Raw genomic sequence first — 16458 nt, forward strand, 5'->3', positions numbered from 1 at the left:
GAACAAAAAGCAGCTGTGGCTAACTATCAAGAATAAAATCTGAATTTTTCACAACTCATTAGTGAGCCTGCCTTTCTAAACATTATTAAAATACCATATAATTCTATGGTGTATATGTGTGTGGACATATTTCTTTCATTTTTGCAATCATATGTTATAAAATGGTGATAGAGATTCACTGGCTCATACTCTAAAGGCATATGTGCCCATAAATGACTTTAATAAATATGTCAGAAATGGAAACCTTGGCAGTTATTCTATAAGAGCATTATAACCTCTCTATTTCTTTTTCTCCTCTATATTTTTACTCAGGAAGTAGTTAGGAAACTTGTTCTGACTTGTTCGGTCAAAGTTGGATGAATAGATGTAACAACTCAAATTATGGATTAATTGCACATTATAATTGTCAGTAAGACTTGGGTGCTATTGAATAGATCAGAAATTCACAGTGACGTTTTGCGAATTTCAGAGTATTGGTTTATATTTGAAAATATGGCATAGATTATACTTAGACAAAAGGAACAAAATTATAAAAGAATTACAATATAATTTATTGCACTTTGTGTTTATTTTAAAAGATGTGAAAGATGCTTTGATGATCTTTATATGCATTTGGAGCTCAGGCTCCTACAGTTACAACTTTTTCTAATAAAAAAGACCCTTCCTTGTGCTATTCAATAAAAGGGAAGTGTATGCACAATATTAATTAAGAGGCAACCTTTATAAAATTTGATTCTGTTTTTTCCTGATATGCCCATCATTAAAACCCACCGTTGTCTAAACACATTATTTGCAGTTACCAATATAGTAACTTCTAGCTATAGGGCCAAACTAAGAACTGTTGAGTAGGAAGAGATGTTTCCCTCAAATCTCAAATTGGTTCTAACCTCTTCTTTTTATGTGCATGCAATTTCATTTTCAGAGAAACTTCCTGTCGAGGCCAAGCTGCCATGGTACAAGCAAGCTCAAGAGCTAGAAGAAGGAGCAGCTGTGTCAGAAGAGCCCTCGTAAGTTCTGAAAGCACATCTGGTTCTTCTTTTGAATATGGTTGGTTCCACAGCTCTGGCTTTCATGGGTTCTGAACTTCATGTAACCATCTTCCCCAAGGGAACTGAACCCTCTTGGCTCTCCAATTAGAAGTGTATCCATTTCAAAATGTTGGTGAAAACTTTGATTGCACTTAAATGTGATTTCAAATTTTCTCAGATTATGCTGTTTGAATCAACTTTGCCTGTAGGGAAAAATAGATGGAGTGCTAGTCCTCTTCTCCAAATTCTCATCTCCTGTTTTCTCTTGGCAAAGGGCCAATGGTGAGAAAACCCAGGCTATCTCTGATGATATGGAATAGATTTGATGTGAACATCTGGGCTGCTTTTCATATTCCTTATCTTCCAGTGTTGAAGTATAGCCACTCATTAAGTTAAGGGCAAGCAAAAGAGATAAAGGGGAAAGAAGAGTTTAGTAGCTGTATTTTCCCTTTCTTGCTACAATCAGTACCAGAAGGAGACCTAGAACTTTGATTACCTGCTTCTGGTAATCTGCCTCTACCACTGAGTTTCTTCAAAGCCATGAAATCTATAGGGCCATTAGATGATTTGCTACATGCCTCAGAAGAGGAAACAAGGGAGAGAGAGAAAAGTACAGTAATTGATTGATGACTGGTACATCCTGATTCTACTAGAAAATACTGATAGCGATATTGCCACATTATTTTTATAGATAAGAGAATGCATTTTACTGACAAATTTCATCTAGCCAAAGCAAATTCTCCTGTTAAAGATTTTTTTAAAACTGAGCACTGTTAGCTCATGCCTGTAATCCTAGCTACTCAAGAGTCTGAGATCTGAGGATCGCAGTTAGAAGCCAGTCGAGGCAGGAAAGTCTTGAGACTCTTATCTCCAATTAACCATCAGAAAAACAGAAGTGGAGCTGTGGGTCAAGCTGTAGAGTGCGAGTCATGAACACAAAGGAGCCCAGGGACAGCACCCAGTCTCAGAGTTGGAACCCCAGAACTGGCCAAAAAAAAAGGTTGTTAGAGTAAGTATCAGACTCTCTGTTAGCTATAAATATCTCTCTGTTTATGTAACTCTCTGTTACATAAATATCATATCATCCACACTCTTGGAGTTCATTGTATAGGGTATAAGATAGGAAATTTAAGCTACAGATTCAATCTTACTAGAGATATAAACAAACACCATCGCTGATGTATTCAAATGCAACTTAGAATTTTCTTAGATTCGTTCTGGTTCAGTCTAAATCTGATATGGTTTTCCTGAACACAGATTGCACTTCTGAATCTCACTCAAAATAATAACTGTTTCAACAAAAAAAATCCAGAAGTTAAAAAACTCAGATGTAATCACCAAAGGCCATTTATAGATAAACTGTTTCCATAGAAAAAATGATGCATATATTAAGTGACACCATTTTTACTTAAAAGAACAACTAAACATAACACAGACTGTTTTCTATACTGTGAAATGTCTACAACAACATTTTCAATGTTGAGAAAAAGCAACTAACCTGGCAGACCTTTGGAGGAAAGATAGTTATTAAAAACCACAATGCACCCTTTAAATGAGCATATGAGGCTTAAAATGCTTTCCTCTTCCTCCTGCCAGGAGTTGGTTTGACAGGAGGAAGTAAGCAGTTCATTTTAGGGGATATTAGGCAAATTAATCCACAGAGGTTTTACTTAAGCCTTGAAAAATGCCAAGTAATTACAGCTGGTTATTTTTTTTATAATATTCTCTAGTGAAACCCTAATATGCATTTTTACTTAATCTATATGTATTATTTTGCTTAAACTATCTTTTGTCCTTGTACAATGTCCTTTGCCATTGGATCTAAAGCCTACCCTATGTGTACTATTGCATTGTCTAGTGTTAAATAAGAATAGAGTTGAAAATAAACCAAATCATCTTGCATCTCTAACTAACAACCTTCCCATTAGATACCTCTTCAATGAAAGCTGTAAGTAGAGTTTAATTAGTCCATTGAAGCATCCCATAAAACATCATCATTCACACCCTCGAATGTGTTTCCCAGCATCAGTCTAAGATGCTTCATGCTTAACCTTAATAAAATCCCCAGGAAGTGGCACTGTGGCTCAAGTGGTAGAGTACTAGCCTTGAGCTGAAGAGTTGAGGGACAGCGTCCAGGCCCAGAGTTCAGGCCCCACGACCAACCAAAACTTAAAATAAAATCCCCAAAGTAACTAAACACAAGTTCTGCCATTGAAACAATAGCCACATTTTAGACTATTAAAATTTACTCTTAGTGTAACAGAATTGCCATCTTGGCATGATTAATCTGAGCTGAAGTAAATTGTAATTGCAATACTAGTTCAGTGTAAAGGAAATGTATACAATTGTGCTCGGAACAACAATTACTTTTCTACCAAAAAGAAATAAATGACAGCTGCAGAGTCATGTAATGAAAGATATGTGGTTTCCACATTTTAATACGTTTTATACATGGTTATTGCACTGGGCCCCAGAAAAGACCCTAAGTGTCACATTCTTAATTGATTTTGAATTTTAAAAAACATAACTTTGCATGGCCTTAATTCTTTCCTTTTAAACCACATTAGACCCGTTTCCAAATGTATGTAGCAACCTATAATTATTCTCCAAAGTATAATGAAAAAATGACATACTGTCAGCACGTCCACCCACCAAACAGACTCACGTTGCTTAAATTAAATGGTAATGTTTAGAAGCTGTGGTTGTCACAGTGAAGCAGAAACAGTGGCCCAGAACTATTATCTCTTGTGCTGACTCCAGCTAACATTGTTCTACAGCAAGGCAGCAAATATCCTGTATTTCCCCATATGGAAAATGAAAATATTATCAACAGCCTGTCTCATTAAATAATAAGAGAACAATCACTATGTTTAAGTCCTTAACATATGGAGATTCCCTTATTGAGTGTTAGATGCTTTTAGTAACTCCAACAAATATGAAAAAAAATTGGTGAGCACTCTGACAAAAAATTTGTTGGAAAGAAACCTCTCTGTGACATGTTTAGAAGAAAACTGTGATAAAAGACTAAAAATTGGATTGCCAAGAAATAACTAACATTTTATAAAACACAAGAATGAAGTGACATTGCAGTTCCACTAAACACCAAGTGGAATATGCAAACACTGCTAACAGCCTGTAGACTCACTGAGATCACTATGAAGAGTGGATCTGATCATGCAATATACTTATAGATTTGGCATGTAAAGCTGCAGCTTCAGTTCAGAAATACTTAAAGATCTCATGGTTTTGTTCCTCAGCAACAGATGGTATGTTTGTGATGTGTCTGATGCATGTGGTAAAAAGGTAGGGATATGGGGTGAATGTAAAAAGGGATGTTGGGATGAATGTATTACCTTGGTATGCAGAAATGAATTCCTAACCCACGTGTGGGAGGCAGACCCTCTGAGCTGATTTTCCCCTGGTGACTACAGTTTGTCTTTACTCAAACATATGTTTTTATTGGGGTTTTCTGACAAGCAGCAGAAGGATCTTTAAGCAAGATATTTTCTAGCTCTCCCTTTGTGCAGGACAATGCACAAACTAAGATCCAAACCCCAAACTAAGACTAAGCAGATGGAGGCTTTAACCAATGAAACTCATCAGGCACAGCCTTGTAAATAAATCCAGCATAGTAAACTTGCTTCAGAGGTTGTCTCTGAGAAATTAGTAGGAATCCTTGCTACCAATTAACACAGAAGGAACAGTGATTAGACACAGACTTCTGTAATTAAGATTCCGGGAAATTGCATTTTTCTGACAGCTTTTAGCACTAGAAAGGGGAAATGGAAAAAAATGCTCATGGAATTATCTTCTGTTATAATCCAAACTATGGTGTTCGTTTGTTGTTGTGTTTCAGTTGGCCTCCAGATAATGAGAATGTTGAGTTGAGCAGTTGTGTACCATGTTGGAAAATATATGGGAATAGCTTTTAAACTCTTAAAAATTCAAAACTACGCTGTCATAGTCTAATTACATATGTTAATTAGGTATTAGCTTAACAAACGACTGATACTTAGTTTTCCATCTCTTGTGTTAATACCTTTCTTTGAGTCTTGGTTGATACATACTCTAGCACTTAGAGGCAAGTCCACCTTCTGACCCCTCTGAGAGCTTAATTTCTCTAGGAAAGAAAATGATACAATGGTGATATCTAGGGTATTTAAAGAAATATTTTTAAGTAGGGAGTCATTCAACTGGTCTTCAGAAGTCTGATCTGACATGGCTTAGGAAGGAAACTTTATTTCCTTAGCTTTTGGAGATGAGAGCATTAACAGACCACCTGATACCACATAGGGTAATTTGCTAAGGGAGCCAGGCTTAAGGGAAGGTACAGCATGAGTGCCTCAGTTGCTCTACCTTTCCAGATTTCCTGGTGTCTAAAGCAAAATATTCTAAGTAGAGACAGTACAGACAATTGTGAACTCAATATAGCTAGATTCTTCATGAAAGTTTTCAGCTGGGAGTCATTCTTCAGTGATTCAGAATAAGCAATAGGATATGGTGGATCCTTCAGGTACTGTATGGCCAATCCAGCTATTTTTAACCAGCCTATCCCTATCACATAGCTAGTATTCACCAGTAGAAAGCCTTAATGATGTTCTCTTCTCATAGGCCTTAATGATGTTGTCTTCTCATAGGTAAGATTGTGTAGTTCTTTACTTTGATAAGATTCTGAGTCATCAGTCAACAGTTTTACACGGTTGGGATGGCATTTGGGTACTTCGATGTAATATTCAGGCCTCAAGTATATTGCCATAAATACCTTTTGTTGTGATGCATGAAGAAGAAAGAGGAGAGAAAACCCAGAAGGAAAACAAACAGGCCAAAGGCTGCAGTAATATCTGGATGCCAGATGGCATCAGGTTAGCAAAGGGCCTGATTCAGTAAGAAGCAAAGGGAAATTCTTGCCATGCATCTGTGTGAATAGACCCCACAAGGATTTAGACACAGGAAGAAGGGCCAATGAGAGTCACCATGATGATCGTATAGTATTAAATGTCTCGTTTATCTTGTTGAAATAGCATTTACATCTATTTAAACACATGTTTCCATTAGTTCATATCTATACCTTGCAAGTGGTTGGAAAACGTGAATGGCTCAAGAATAAATTATGACATGCATTCTTATATTTCACCCAAAGACTATGTAATGGATCAAAATCAGTAAAAGATCCAGATAGTGTTGCTGTTTCTATTCTTAATACAGGTTACCTGAGTTACGTTCTCCTTATGAATATCAGGCCACAAAAAAATCATAAAGAAGTGTTTATATATGCATGGATATAGATTTCTTCCTTTTTTTAACAATGTGGCATTATTAAGTCTAAAGTATCAAAGTGATTTTATATTTATGTTTAATGGATTTTTATTTATTTTTACAGTGTTCATTTCTTTACTGAATTTTATCTATTTTTCCATTTATTACTTAGCATTTTATTAACTATGATTTATATAATTACAACAAGTATATCTAGTATCTACCTGTTTGGAAATAAAATGAGTGACCTAGTAAGTCAATATATGTCTCTAGTTGTGGGTGCATAATTGCTCTATCATACAATTAGTGAAAAAAGAACTAAGCCGTGATTAGTGGGCCTTGGTCAATGCATTGTGTCTATGGCTTGCAGAAAAATAGAGATTGTCAGTCAAATAAGCAAGTTGACTCAGCAGAAGTCAGATTAAGAGAGCATCTGCCACATTAAATCTGTCACTGTTCATTTTCAAAAATATTTTTGTTTTTAATTAATGTATAATTGACAACTAGGTATGTATTTGTGATGCTGGTTTCTAAAGAATATGAGTTTACTAAATTCCTGAGTTCTTTACTACCATATGTGAAACTTGATCTGTCTCAGAGCTACTGTATCAGAATAGTGAAGTCAATATGTGGTGATGTGCAAATATATTAAATAAATGACAGAAGAGTGCCTCATATACACCAAAATGTCTTGTGGTCGATGTTGATGTGAACTGATGTTTGGCAGCATGTTAGAAATTTGACTTAGAGCCCCAGTGAGTACTTAGGAGAAGTTTACTCAATCCTCATTCACAATGACCAAATACTTTGTATGACTGTTTCTCAGTGATTCCTTTCTATATATTGAAAACATACTGCAAAAACTATAGTTCTTGAAATTGATTTTTTGGAGACATGTGGAACTGCCTTCTCTGTGAGTTGTAAGTAGTGAGGCTGTGCATTTGTCTGCCCCAACAAAGATACAGTCCTGCTAGGATCAAATCAAAAAGTCATAAATCATCCCTGTAGGCAGAGCAGTTATGCATAGAAGTTCGGACTCCCATGAAAGACTACTGCTGAATCAATGGGAGACACTTCACATGTTACCAGACCCCATAGGTCTCAATTTCCTCATTTGTGAAGGAAGCATAATAACAGACTCTACATCAGAGTCCTTAGGATTTCTATATGTAAAGTACCTGGCATGCAGAGGGGTGGGGCATAGGTGTTAACTGTTGTTATGATTGGGGCTTTCTTAGCAGTGTTCCTCTCCCCAGAGAATCTTTAAGGGCCTTAAAATGAATAATTAATCACTCATTTTATGTAGAGAAATGAAGCACACGTTGTACCTACCTCATATATCTTCTCTAATGACACGTGAGCAACACTCACAGTATTTAACTGAAACCTGCATAGTGGTTCTCAGTGATCACCATCTTGCTGCCTTCTCTATATTTCTGCAGTTGTTTGAGGACATATTTAAATGCATCATGCTCTTAATTTAGGGCAGTATTTATTCTAAGGGACAAAATTTAATTACCTTCACTTGAATAAGAAAGGGATTCTCTTCCTGGGACCAGTACAGGTGACTCATGCCTGTGATCTTAGCTACTTAGGAGGTAGAGTTCAGGAGATTGTAGCCAAAGAGGACAAAAAGTTTGAGAGACCTCATCTCAACCAATAGCTGTGCATAGTAGTGTGCAGCTGTCATCCCAGCTACAAAGGTTCCAAGCCAACTCTGGCCAAAAAGTCATAAGGAATCATCTGAAAACAAAAGGCTTTGTATGGTAGCATCTTCCGGTCATCCTAGCTATCATGGGAGGCATAAGTGAAAGGATAAAGGTTCAGACAAATCTGGGCAAAAGGTGAAATCCTAGCTCAAAAATAAGCAGAGCAAAAAGGGCTGGAGACCATAGCTCAAGCAGGAGAGTACCTGCTTAGCAAACCTGAATTCAAACCTGAGAGAGAGAGAGAGAGAGAGAGAGAGAGAGAGAGAGAGAGAGAGAGAGAGAGAGAGAGAGAGAGAGAGATCCCCATGTATTCCACAAATTGGAAAAGCAAGTTAGGGAAATTCAGAAACTGCTTAGGTGGAAAAGCAACCCCTCCCACCTCTGAGTTAAATATATTTGATTTGCCTTGCCTGCTCCCAGCATGCACAGAGACAGCCAAATCAATAATAAACTCAGGAGAGCAGACAGAGCCATTTTTATGTAGTCAGTAGAAAAGCCTTTATTACAATCCAAGAAGTTCTAAATCTGTCAGCCCCTCCCGCCATCACCACTGTTGCTCATTCTGTAGCTACTTTGAGAAAGCTAAATCTGAACTGTTACTCAGCTGAGCCCTAGAGAGTGACAAAGACAAATTAATGGGATCCTTGTGTGCCAAAATAAAGTATGGACCCTGTCACCACCAATATATGTTAAGTCCATTAAGGTCATTTTTAATGAACTGAACTTTTCATTGGAAAGCTTTGCCAAACTTGTTGAATTAAGGGAAAGAAACCTTTGCAAAGTTGCAAGATAAACTAATTTCACTCCATTTGAAGAAGAAACGGTTCACGAAAAGTATTCTGAGTTTACAATACTTCAGATTTGTATCAAAGTCAGAGAAAATAATGTGAATTTAAAGCTTTATCCTGGTATGAAGCTGAGAACTACAAATGCACTGATAGTGTTGTCTACTGTAATGGATCAGCATCCCATAGAGACATGGCTTTTCAAATAAGCAGACAATCTTCAAGGAAAAGCAAACTTTCAATTCAAGCTCTGTCCGTATAGGTCAGAAAAACACAGGGAAGGAAAGGTGGTCTCAAAAAAGTGTCATGTCCTCATTTTTTATTCATGGCTTCCTACATAGCAGCTATAGACAGTTAATTACCTATCTTCGTTTCCTCCAAAACAAATTTGTATATGTTGAGTTTTAAAGAGTAGATAAAAAATGATAAGAGCTTTCCACCGTTCCCTCTTACCCTCAGAATCATTCCAAAATGCAGCAGAGCCTTCCCTGCTCAGTAGCTGGTGATAAGATAAGGTGATTTTTTTTTTTTTTTAGCCAGAGAATCATGTATGAACAAGTAAGGTCAGAGTCTGTCTAAAAGCCCTTTTCTTCTATAAAATAGCAAGTTTCTTGATATTTCATTGAAGTGGGTTAGCCATAGAATTTAAACTTGTCTCAAGCAATGATAAGCAAACAAACTATCAAGATGAAATAAGACCAACACACACTGTGGAAGACTGTCAAAAAAATTATGGCTGCTTTGTACAGTATCTTTACAATAAAAAAATGTAAAAAAAAATTATGGCTGACTAAGCCCATCACAGATACAAAACTTGGGTGCAATAACTTAAAGACCATAAGAAACTCTTATAATGGGAAAAGGATGGGGGTTTTATTTGATTGTTTCCTTGTGCCAATGTCTACAACAAAGAAGTATTCTTTAATTTCTTAGAATTTTGGGGGGCTGTTGTCTTCATCTATCATGGGTCAGTTGTTGGGCCCAAGAATAAGACCAATGTCAAGTGATTGATAAAAGCAGTCCCTAATCAGTTTTGTCACTCGTTTGAAGAAGTATTTATTAACAACTTTTATATGAAGTCCTGTTATCACAAGATTTGGCCTGATAAGGGAGAGGATTATTGAATAAAGATTATAAGACACTGGCAAGTGATATCAGAGAATGGCAAGGCTTTCAGAAGGCTAACAGAATCTCAACAGTCTGAGGGGTGGGGAATCTTCTCTAAGAAGGGATTGGTGAGCTGACGCCTGATGATAAATAGGAGTTATTCTACACTGAGACATACAGGAAGAGAATCATCCAATGAATGATTCACATATGCACAAATTTGAGTCAAGGGCTGTGCACATTGAAGGAAATGAAAAGTGACACAAGTAGCAGTAGCTGGAAGGCAGTGAGTGGAGAGAGACCACTGAGCAATGAAGATGGAATATGGTGTATTATAGCCTTGGGAGACAGTTTGTCTTTTCTTTGGGACAATTGCAAGCTTTCTATTTTAAGATCCCCTGGCCCAAAAGTGAAGAATGGACTTGTAAAGGGGAATAGAGGAAGAAGACAGGCCTTTGTCTCTTTATGTTGTCCAGAAGAGTGAGTGTTAGCATCCGTGGTTATGGTTTCCATGGCAACCTAACAGGCACCCAGTGAGGGACCCATTAAGGAGCATCCTGCTGGACTTCAAAACCTAATTGCCCTGTAGTCCACAGTGTGACCTCAGAAATCTCTGTGCCTTGATGTTACCATCTAGAAATTGGGATGAAAAGAATCCTATTAAAATACAATTTTCAAAAAGATGAAATCATGACTATCATACAAATATAGAACAAACACATGTCAAAAGATTTTTAACCTCATGAATTATTCAGGAAGCTAGTTAAAACATTAAAACTAGTGCAAATGAGGATTGGATTTAGAAAAGTTCATACTTTCCAACAGACAAAATAATTTGCATTGACATGAACAGGAAAAAATTTCCATCATTGTGGGCAAGAAACATCTGCATCTCCACCAGAACTCTACAAGGAAATGTGTGTCTTTATGCTGTTACATAGTGGACTAGCCAAAGACAATCCAAGTCTTATATTCCCATGGAGCTAGACCACCTTGAAATAGTACTAGACAATGCCAGAATTTCACTGAAAAGACATTCATTAATCTATTTCGCCTATTTCACATTATATCCAACATTACCCATCTCTAAACAATGAGTAAAACACAAAAAGTAGTAAGTGCTCATATCACTTGTAATTGTTCTACCAATACACAGTGGTATTGGTGGTGACAGAGAGAAGTAAATAATGTTAAGATTTATTTTCAAGCTAGGTGTGGTGGTACATGCATATAATCCCAGAACTCAGGAGGCTGAGACAGGAGAATCTTAAGTTTGACCCTACATAGTGAGACCTTGTTCCAATATAAACAAAAAACATTGTTTTCAATAGACAATTAATAGAATTTGGCAATCAGTTGGGAGTGAGAAATGAGGAAAACTGGGGACTTAAAAATAACCCCTGACTTTTAAGCTGAGCAGTCAGTAAAATCATTTCCTATGATGGAGAAAATTGAAAATGAGTACAATGCTGAATTGGGAAATCAAGAGCACCATTTTGAATATTTTTGGTTGTATGTGTCTTTGAAATACAAAAGTACAAGTAATAGTCCTTATCTCATTAGGTTCCTGTTCAGATTTGACAACTTTGATTTGTACAGCACTTCTAATATTCTCTGGTATATGATAAGCACTATAGGAATTTGGAGGTGGGGGGAAGGGTGCCGGTCCTGGGGCTTGAACTCAGAGACAGGATAAGGTCCCTTAGCTTTTTCATTCAAGGCTTGTGTTCTACCAGTTGAGCTACAGCTTACTTCTGCCTTTTCAGTGGCTAATTGGAGATTAGAGTCTCATGGATTTTCGTGCCTGAATTGGCTTTGAACTGTGATCTTCAGATTTCAGCCTCCCTTGTGGAGCTTAGTATTACAGGTGTGTCAGCCTCTGGTGCTTGGTTATGTTCTTTGTTAGATAGATTAGAGAGCAAATTCACATTTTATTTAGTTTGAGGACAGGGAAAAGACCTGAGAAAGGAGATGACCAGAAGAAAATAAATGGAGTGTTTAGAGTCATGTAATTCAAGAGGACAAAGTACTTTAAGAAGAAAGCTATGGTCAATTGTGTTGAATACCACTGGGAACAAGATAGCCATTGGATTGCCAGGAATAGCAAGCAATATAAGGCCACTATTCTTAGAAACTGATCATTAACTCTTCCCACTGACTTCTCTCTTACTGTTAAAGAAGGGAAACTTCCTGATGATCAACAGACCCTTCCTGTAAGCTTACTCTGATCTCATCTGACCAGATTAGAGAAAGACTAGAGAAATGAAAACTGAAGTTTTCAATGATGTTAGCTTCCAAGCTTTGAAAGAGTTCAGCAATCTCTGTATGTATTGAAGCTTTCAGAGAACTCCTTCCTGTGACATTTCCTTCTGGTATAAAGTCTCTTTGAAAGGAAAATGTGCTCTTTAATGCAGTCAGCTTTTCTTCTCCTACTTCTAGCACTTTCTGCAAGAAAGCCATTAAAGCATTCTTGCACAGCCAGCTCCTTCTCAAAAGGTCCCAAAATGAAATTCCTCATTAACATGAGAAAATGAAATCTGCTACTTGAAAAATGTCACCTAAATATAGCCTTCCCCAAACTGCCCTATGTGTTTGAAATGGGTCCTTCCCCCTCAAGATCTTATTATTCAGCAGAATCAGACAAAGGCCTTTTTCTTTAGTTTCACTTGTGTCTCTGTCAGAATTAGCCTTTGTTATTTTAGTTGTATTCTCTTCTTCATTTGCTACTGGGGAACCTTACATTACTGACGACTCTCAGAACACAAGCATGATGTGTAAGGATGAAAGGAACCAACCCTGCTGTGAGTTGTGTGTGGAGTTGTGCCCTGGATACTTAATAACATTTTTTGCAATATGGGTTGCATAACCAGCATGAATTATTTGCAGCTCCAGAGCAATCCTAAACCAACAATGATTAAGAAACATTTTCATAATTCCACATTCAGACCGAGTATCCTTAAGTAAAGATCTTTCATAATAAGTTAGATTCCCATTTATCTGGAATAATTTAGGTACGGTCCTAAGGGAATGTAGCATGTTCTTTGGGGTAGCTGTTGTTCCAAATCTAGTTCCTTTAAATAATCATTTTTAAAGCCTCCTTAGAATGACAGATTTTACAAGTAATTTCAAAATTCCTAAAGTGATTCAGCTGAAGAGTTGCTTTCCCTTTGCAATATTCCAAAGTTGTTTTTTAAATTTATTTTGGAGTATTTTTTTAAATCTCTATTAATTTCATTGGAAGATATTATATAATCATGGCTTCATATAGGTCTTCTGATAACATATGGAAGTGGAAAGCAGATGCGGACCAGAGAGGAATCCGTGTCCCTGTCCCTGTCCCTGTCCCATGAGGAATCCCTGTCCCTGTCCCTGTCCCCATCCCTGTCCCATGCATCTTTTCTCACCAGCAGCAAATTTTGTTTTTTGGTTTTTTTTCTCAGCTGTCCAAAGCCTCTTCGGATGTCCAGATGTCCAACCAAGGATTAAATATCTGCATCTGTCCTAAGGATCTTATTCTGTTAGTGTTTCTATGATTACCCAGAATTAGAAGAAACAACTCTGCAAACTTTTTTTTTTAAGTACAAAAAGAAGATTAGGCTTAAAAATGATGAGACAATATTATTTTAATGAATGCGTCTGACTCCATGTGGCCACTAATAAACTAAACCACTTAGGGATTTTACAAGTAGATTTGATTATAACTAATTTCTTTTTCATAGAAGAGACTATAGTAGTAACTCTAATTGAAGCATAAGCTTTTTGTCTAATGAACAATTATACTTGAAAACAGAAGACCAGGTCAAAGCATAAATCATTCAGTTGCCAGGTGTGTGTGTGTGTGTGTGTGTGTGTGTGTGTGTGTGTGTGTGTGTGTGTGTGTGTGTGTGTGTGTGTGTGTGTGTGTGTGTGTGTGTGTGTGTGTGTGTGTGTGTGTGTGTGTGTGTGAATTTCCTAGAGATGGAAAAACTAAATGTCAGAGTCATATCATCATTTTTGAATTTTACATTCATCTTTTAAAGAATTCACTTCTCTATTTATCTGTAGTACTACAGCAAAAAAAAAGAGAACTTTTAAATTATCCAAAGTAAACTTCCATAATAAGAACTTTTTTATTGTGAAAATACCATACAGAGGGGTTACAATTACATGGGCAAGGTAATGAGGACATTTCTTATCAAGCATTGTAGCCTCCTCCTTTGTTTCCCCTTCCTATCTCTTCCCATCTCCCCCCACCCTTTATTGCTATATTTGTACACCAAAATGATTAATATAGTGATTTGGGCAAAACAAAAGTGATGCCATTCCACTTTATAGAGCTCACATTAAAAATTCTAGCTCATCAAGTGCTATTAAAAAAAAAGACTTCTAAATATTACATGTAAGCCTCCTAACTTGCTGCCCTTTCCATGACCTTGCTTCCTCCCACTTGTGGCCAGAAGACTCAAAACAGTAAATTTGGAGTTGGGAGATGTAAGGATGTGGAGCAAAGTTTCATAAGAACAAACAGTTATTATTCATTTAGCTATTTACAGTACCAGATATTTTTCTTTTGAAGTATAATCTCCTGTCTTCAACAAGAGAGACTATATCATACAGTGTATGCACTAGAGAAATTAAGATGATGGCCAGCAGACAGCACCACTTAAAACCAAATTGTCTTTAATTGGTGTGAACTTGACGAAGACCTAGGGAGAGTGGCTTGCAGATATGCCAGTGAGGCTGTTTTGCGTTTACATTTGATAAGACTCTCATTGGGGAAGCATAAAGCAGATGTTTAGGGGTTTTTTTGCTATTAACCCTAATGTCCAGATGGTTAGAACTTCCACACATGCATACACATGGACATATAAGTGCCTTAGCCATCGCTACATTTCACATGAGTTTAGTAGCCTATAATTTCTACTTTGTGAGCTTTGGTGGTATCATACTGGTTCTGGAAAGAGTCCAAATGCAAAGTCATTGGTGGTATAGACATGGAGAACTGAGGGTCTAGCGTGTGCATCATTTCTATTCTGGATTCCATCTGGGATTCGCTTTGGGAGAAAAAAACCAAACCAATCAACTAGGTTATTCTATATCTTAGACGTGTGAGAAGTGATGGAGGACACAAAGGCCTAAACTAAGTTTAGGGATTATCTGTGAATCTGAGTGCATTTGGCATCTTTACCAAATGGACTATTTTATAGCTGGGGTTGGAAAACGACAGCTCACAAACCAAGCCCAGACCTTCCACCACCATTTGGGGGAAAGGGGGAGACAAGAGGGGAAGAGAGTCTCACTCATTTGATTATATCTTTTACACAGCTGAGTATATGACAGAGTTGTTTGGTTGGAACAGAGACTACATGGCCTGCAAAATCCAAAAGATTTACTATCTAGTCTCCTACAAAAAGCTTGCTGACCCTTGTTCTGTTATGGTAGTCACTGAATAGGGCTATTACAGGTAACACTACAATAGTCCTTAATGCTTAGGAAAAATCAATAGGGTGCAGTTCTTTCTGAGATCTGCCCATCTTTTTTATTTGAAAACAAAATTGGCTTCTTCATTATTAAAGAAGTATTATTCATTACACTATGTCAAGTTGATACAATAATCATTTGCTTATATTTCTGTCTTAGATTTTTTTTTAGTGGCTTAACTATGCATTTCTCTTTGTCTGCACCTGTTCTCTCTTACTAGATGACTCTTTAAAGATAGCTGGAATCCAGCCTCTCTGGGAAGGTCTCTAGCCATGCTTCAGGGTAGTTTGTGTGATTTGGAAAAGGCTGGCCCTCTCAGACCACTTTTGCTCCACATGAAGCCCAGGCTCAGACCCAGGGAGCATCTTTGCTGTGTTTTCTTTCTACTGTGAAAAGTTAGGTTGATTTGCTGTTAGAATTTCAGTTTCCATGAACCAGAGATGAACCATTTGCACTTGCTAGGATTTAAAACTATAACTTGCTTATCACTTCTTTCCTTTCCTGCCGAAGTCAAGGTCAAGAAGCCAGGTTTGCTTGCCTCCTCTTCATGATTCTCTGTGAGAAAGCAATCGGATCGTGGAAAAACTGTAAAAAATTATCCTCAAATTCTTTCTTTCCAAAGTATTATAGTAACTTTTTGAAAACATTAGTGTTTCCCTCTGGGCTTTTTCCCGTAGTTCTTCCTGCAAGGTCATTACAGTTATAGCCATGGTTGATTAATGGGAAGGAAAACTTTTGAATTTGGATGTTTTCCTACATTCTGGAGAAACTCAGAGAAAAAAACAAGTCCTTACTAGGATAGCTTCTTTTCAAGGCAGTGGGAAGGGGAGGATGTTGAACAAAGTCGTGTGATTACAGAGCCTCTCATTTACTGTAACACGTCTGTGGGTTTAAATCTGTAGTGTGGTTTGCTCTATGATATAAAAAGACTTTGGAGTTCAGGCTAATTCAAAGAATGTGTGAGAGACAGGACTGCACCATTCTTGGAAACTTACAAAAAAGAAAAAGAAGAAAAAAACTCTTTATCCATATAAATAAATCTTGGGAAGCACATTGAGCAAAAAGGCAAAAAAAATTACAGAATATGAGATCCAGACTTTAAAAAAAAATCTC

General features: G+C 37.1%; 1 protein-coding gene across 2 annotated transcripts in view; it reads left to right on the forward strand.

Annotated features, from left to right (window-relative positions):
- The window catches only part of Adamtsl1 (ADAMTS like 1), a 393459-nt gene that overhangs the window by 211733 nt on the left and 165268 nt on the right, over positions 1-16458 (forward strand). For both annotated transcript variants that reach the window (XM_070007848.1, XM_070007857.1), the window contains one exon: positions 923-1007. In XM_070007848.1, coding sequence (XP_069863949.1) covers positions 923-1007 — 85 coding nt within the window. The remainder of the gene's footprint in view (positions 1-922; positions 1008-16458) is intronic.

Source organism: Dipodomys merriami, unplaced genomic scaffold, assembly GCF_024711535.1.
Source record: "Dipodomys merriami isolate MVZ:Mamm:240054 unplaced genomic scaffold, mDipMer1.0.p SCAF_11, whole genome shotgun sequence".
Taxonomy (NCBI): domain Eukaryota; kingdom Metazoa; phylum Chordata; class Mammalia; order Rodentia; family Heteromyidae; genus Dipodomys; species Dipodomys merriami.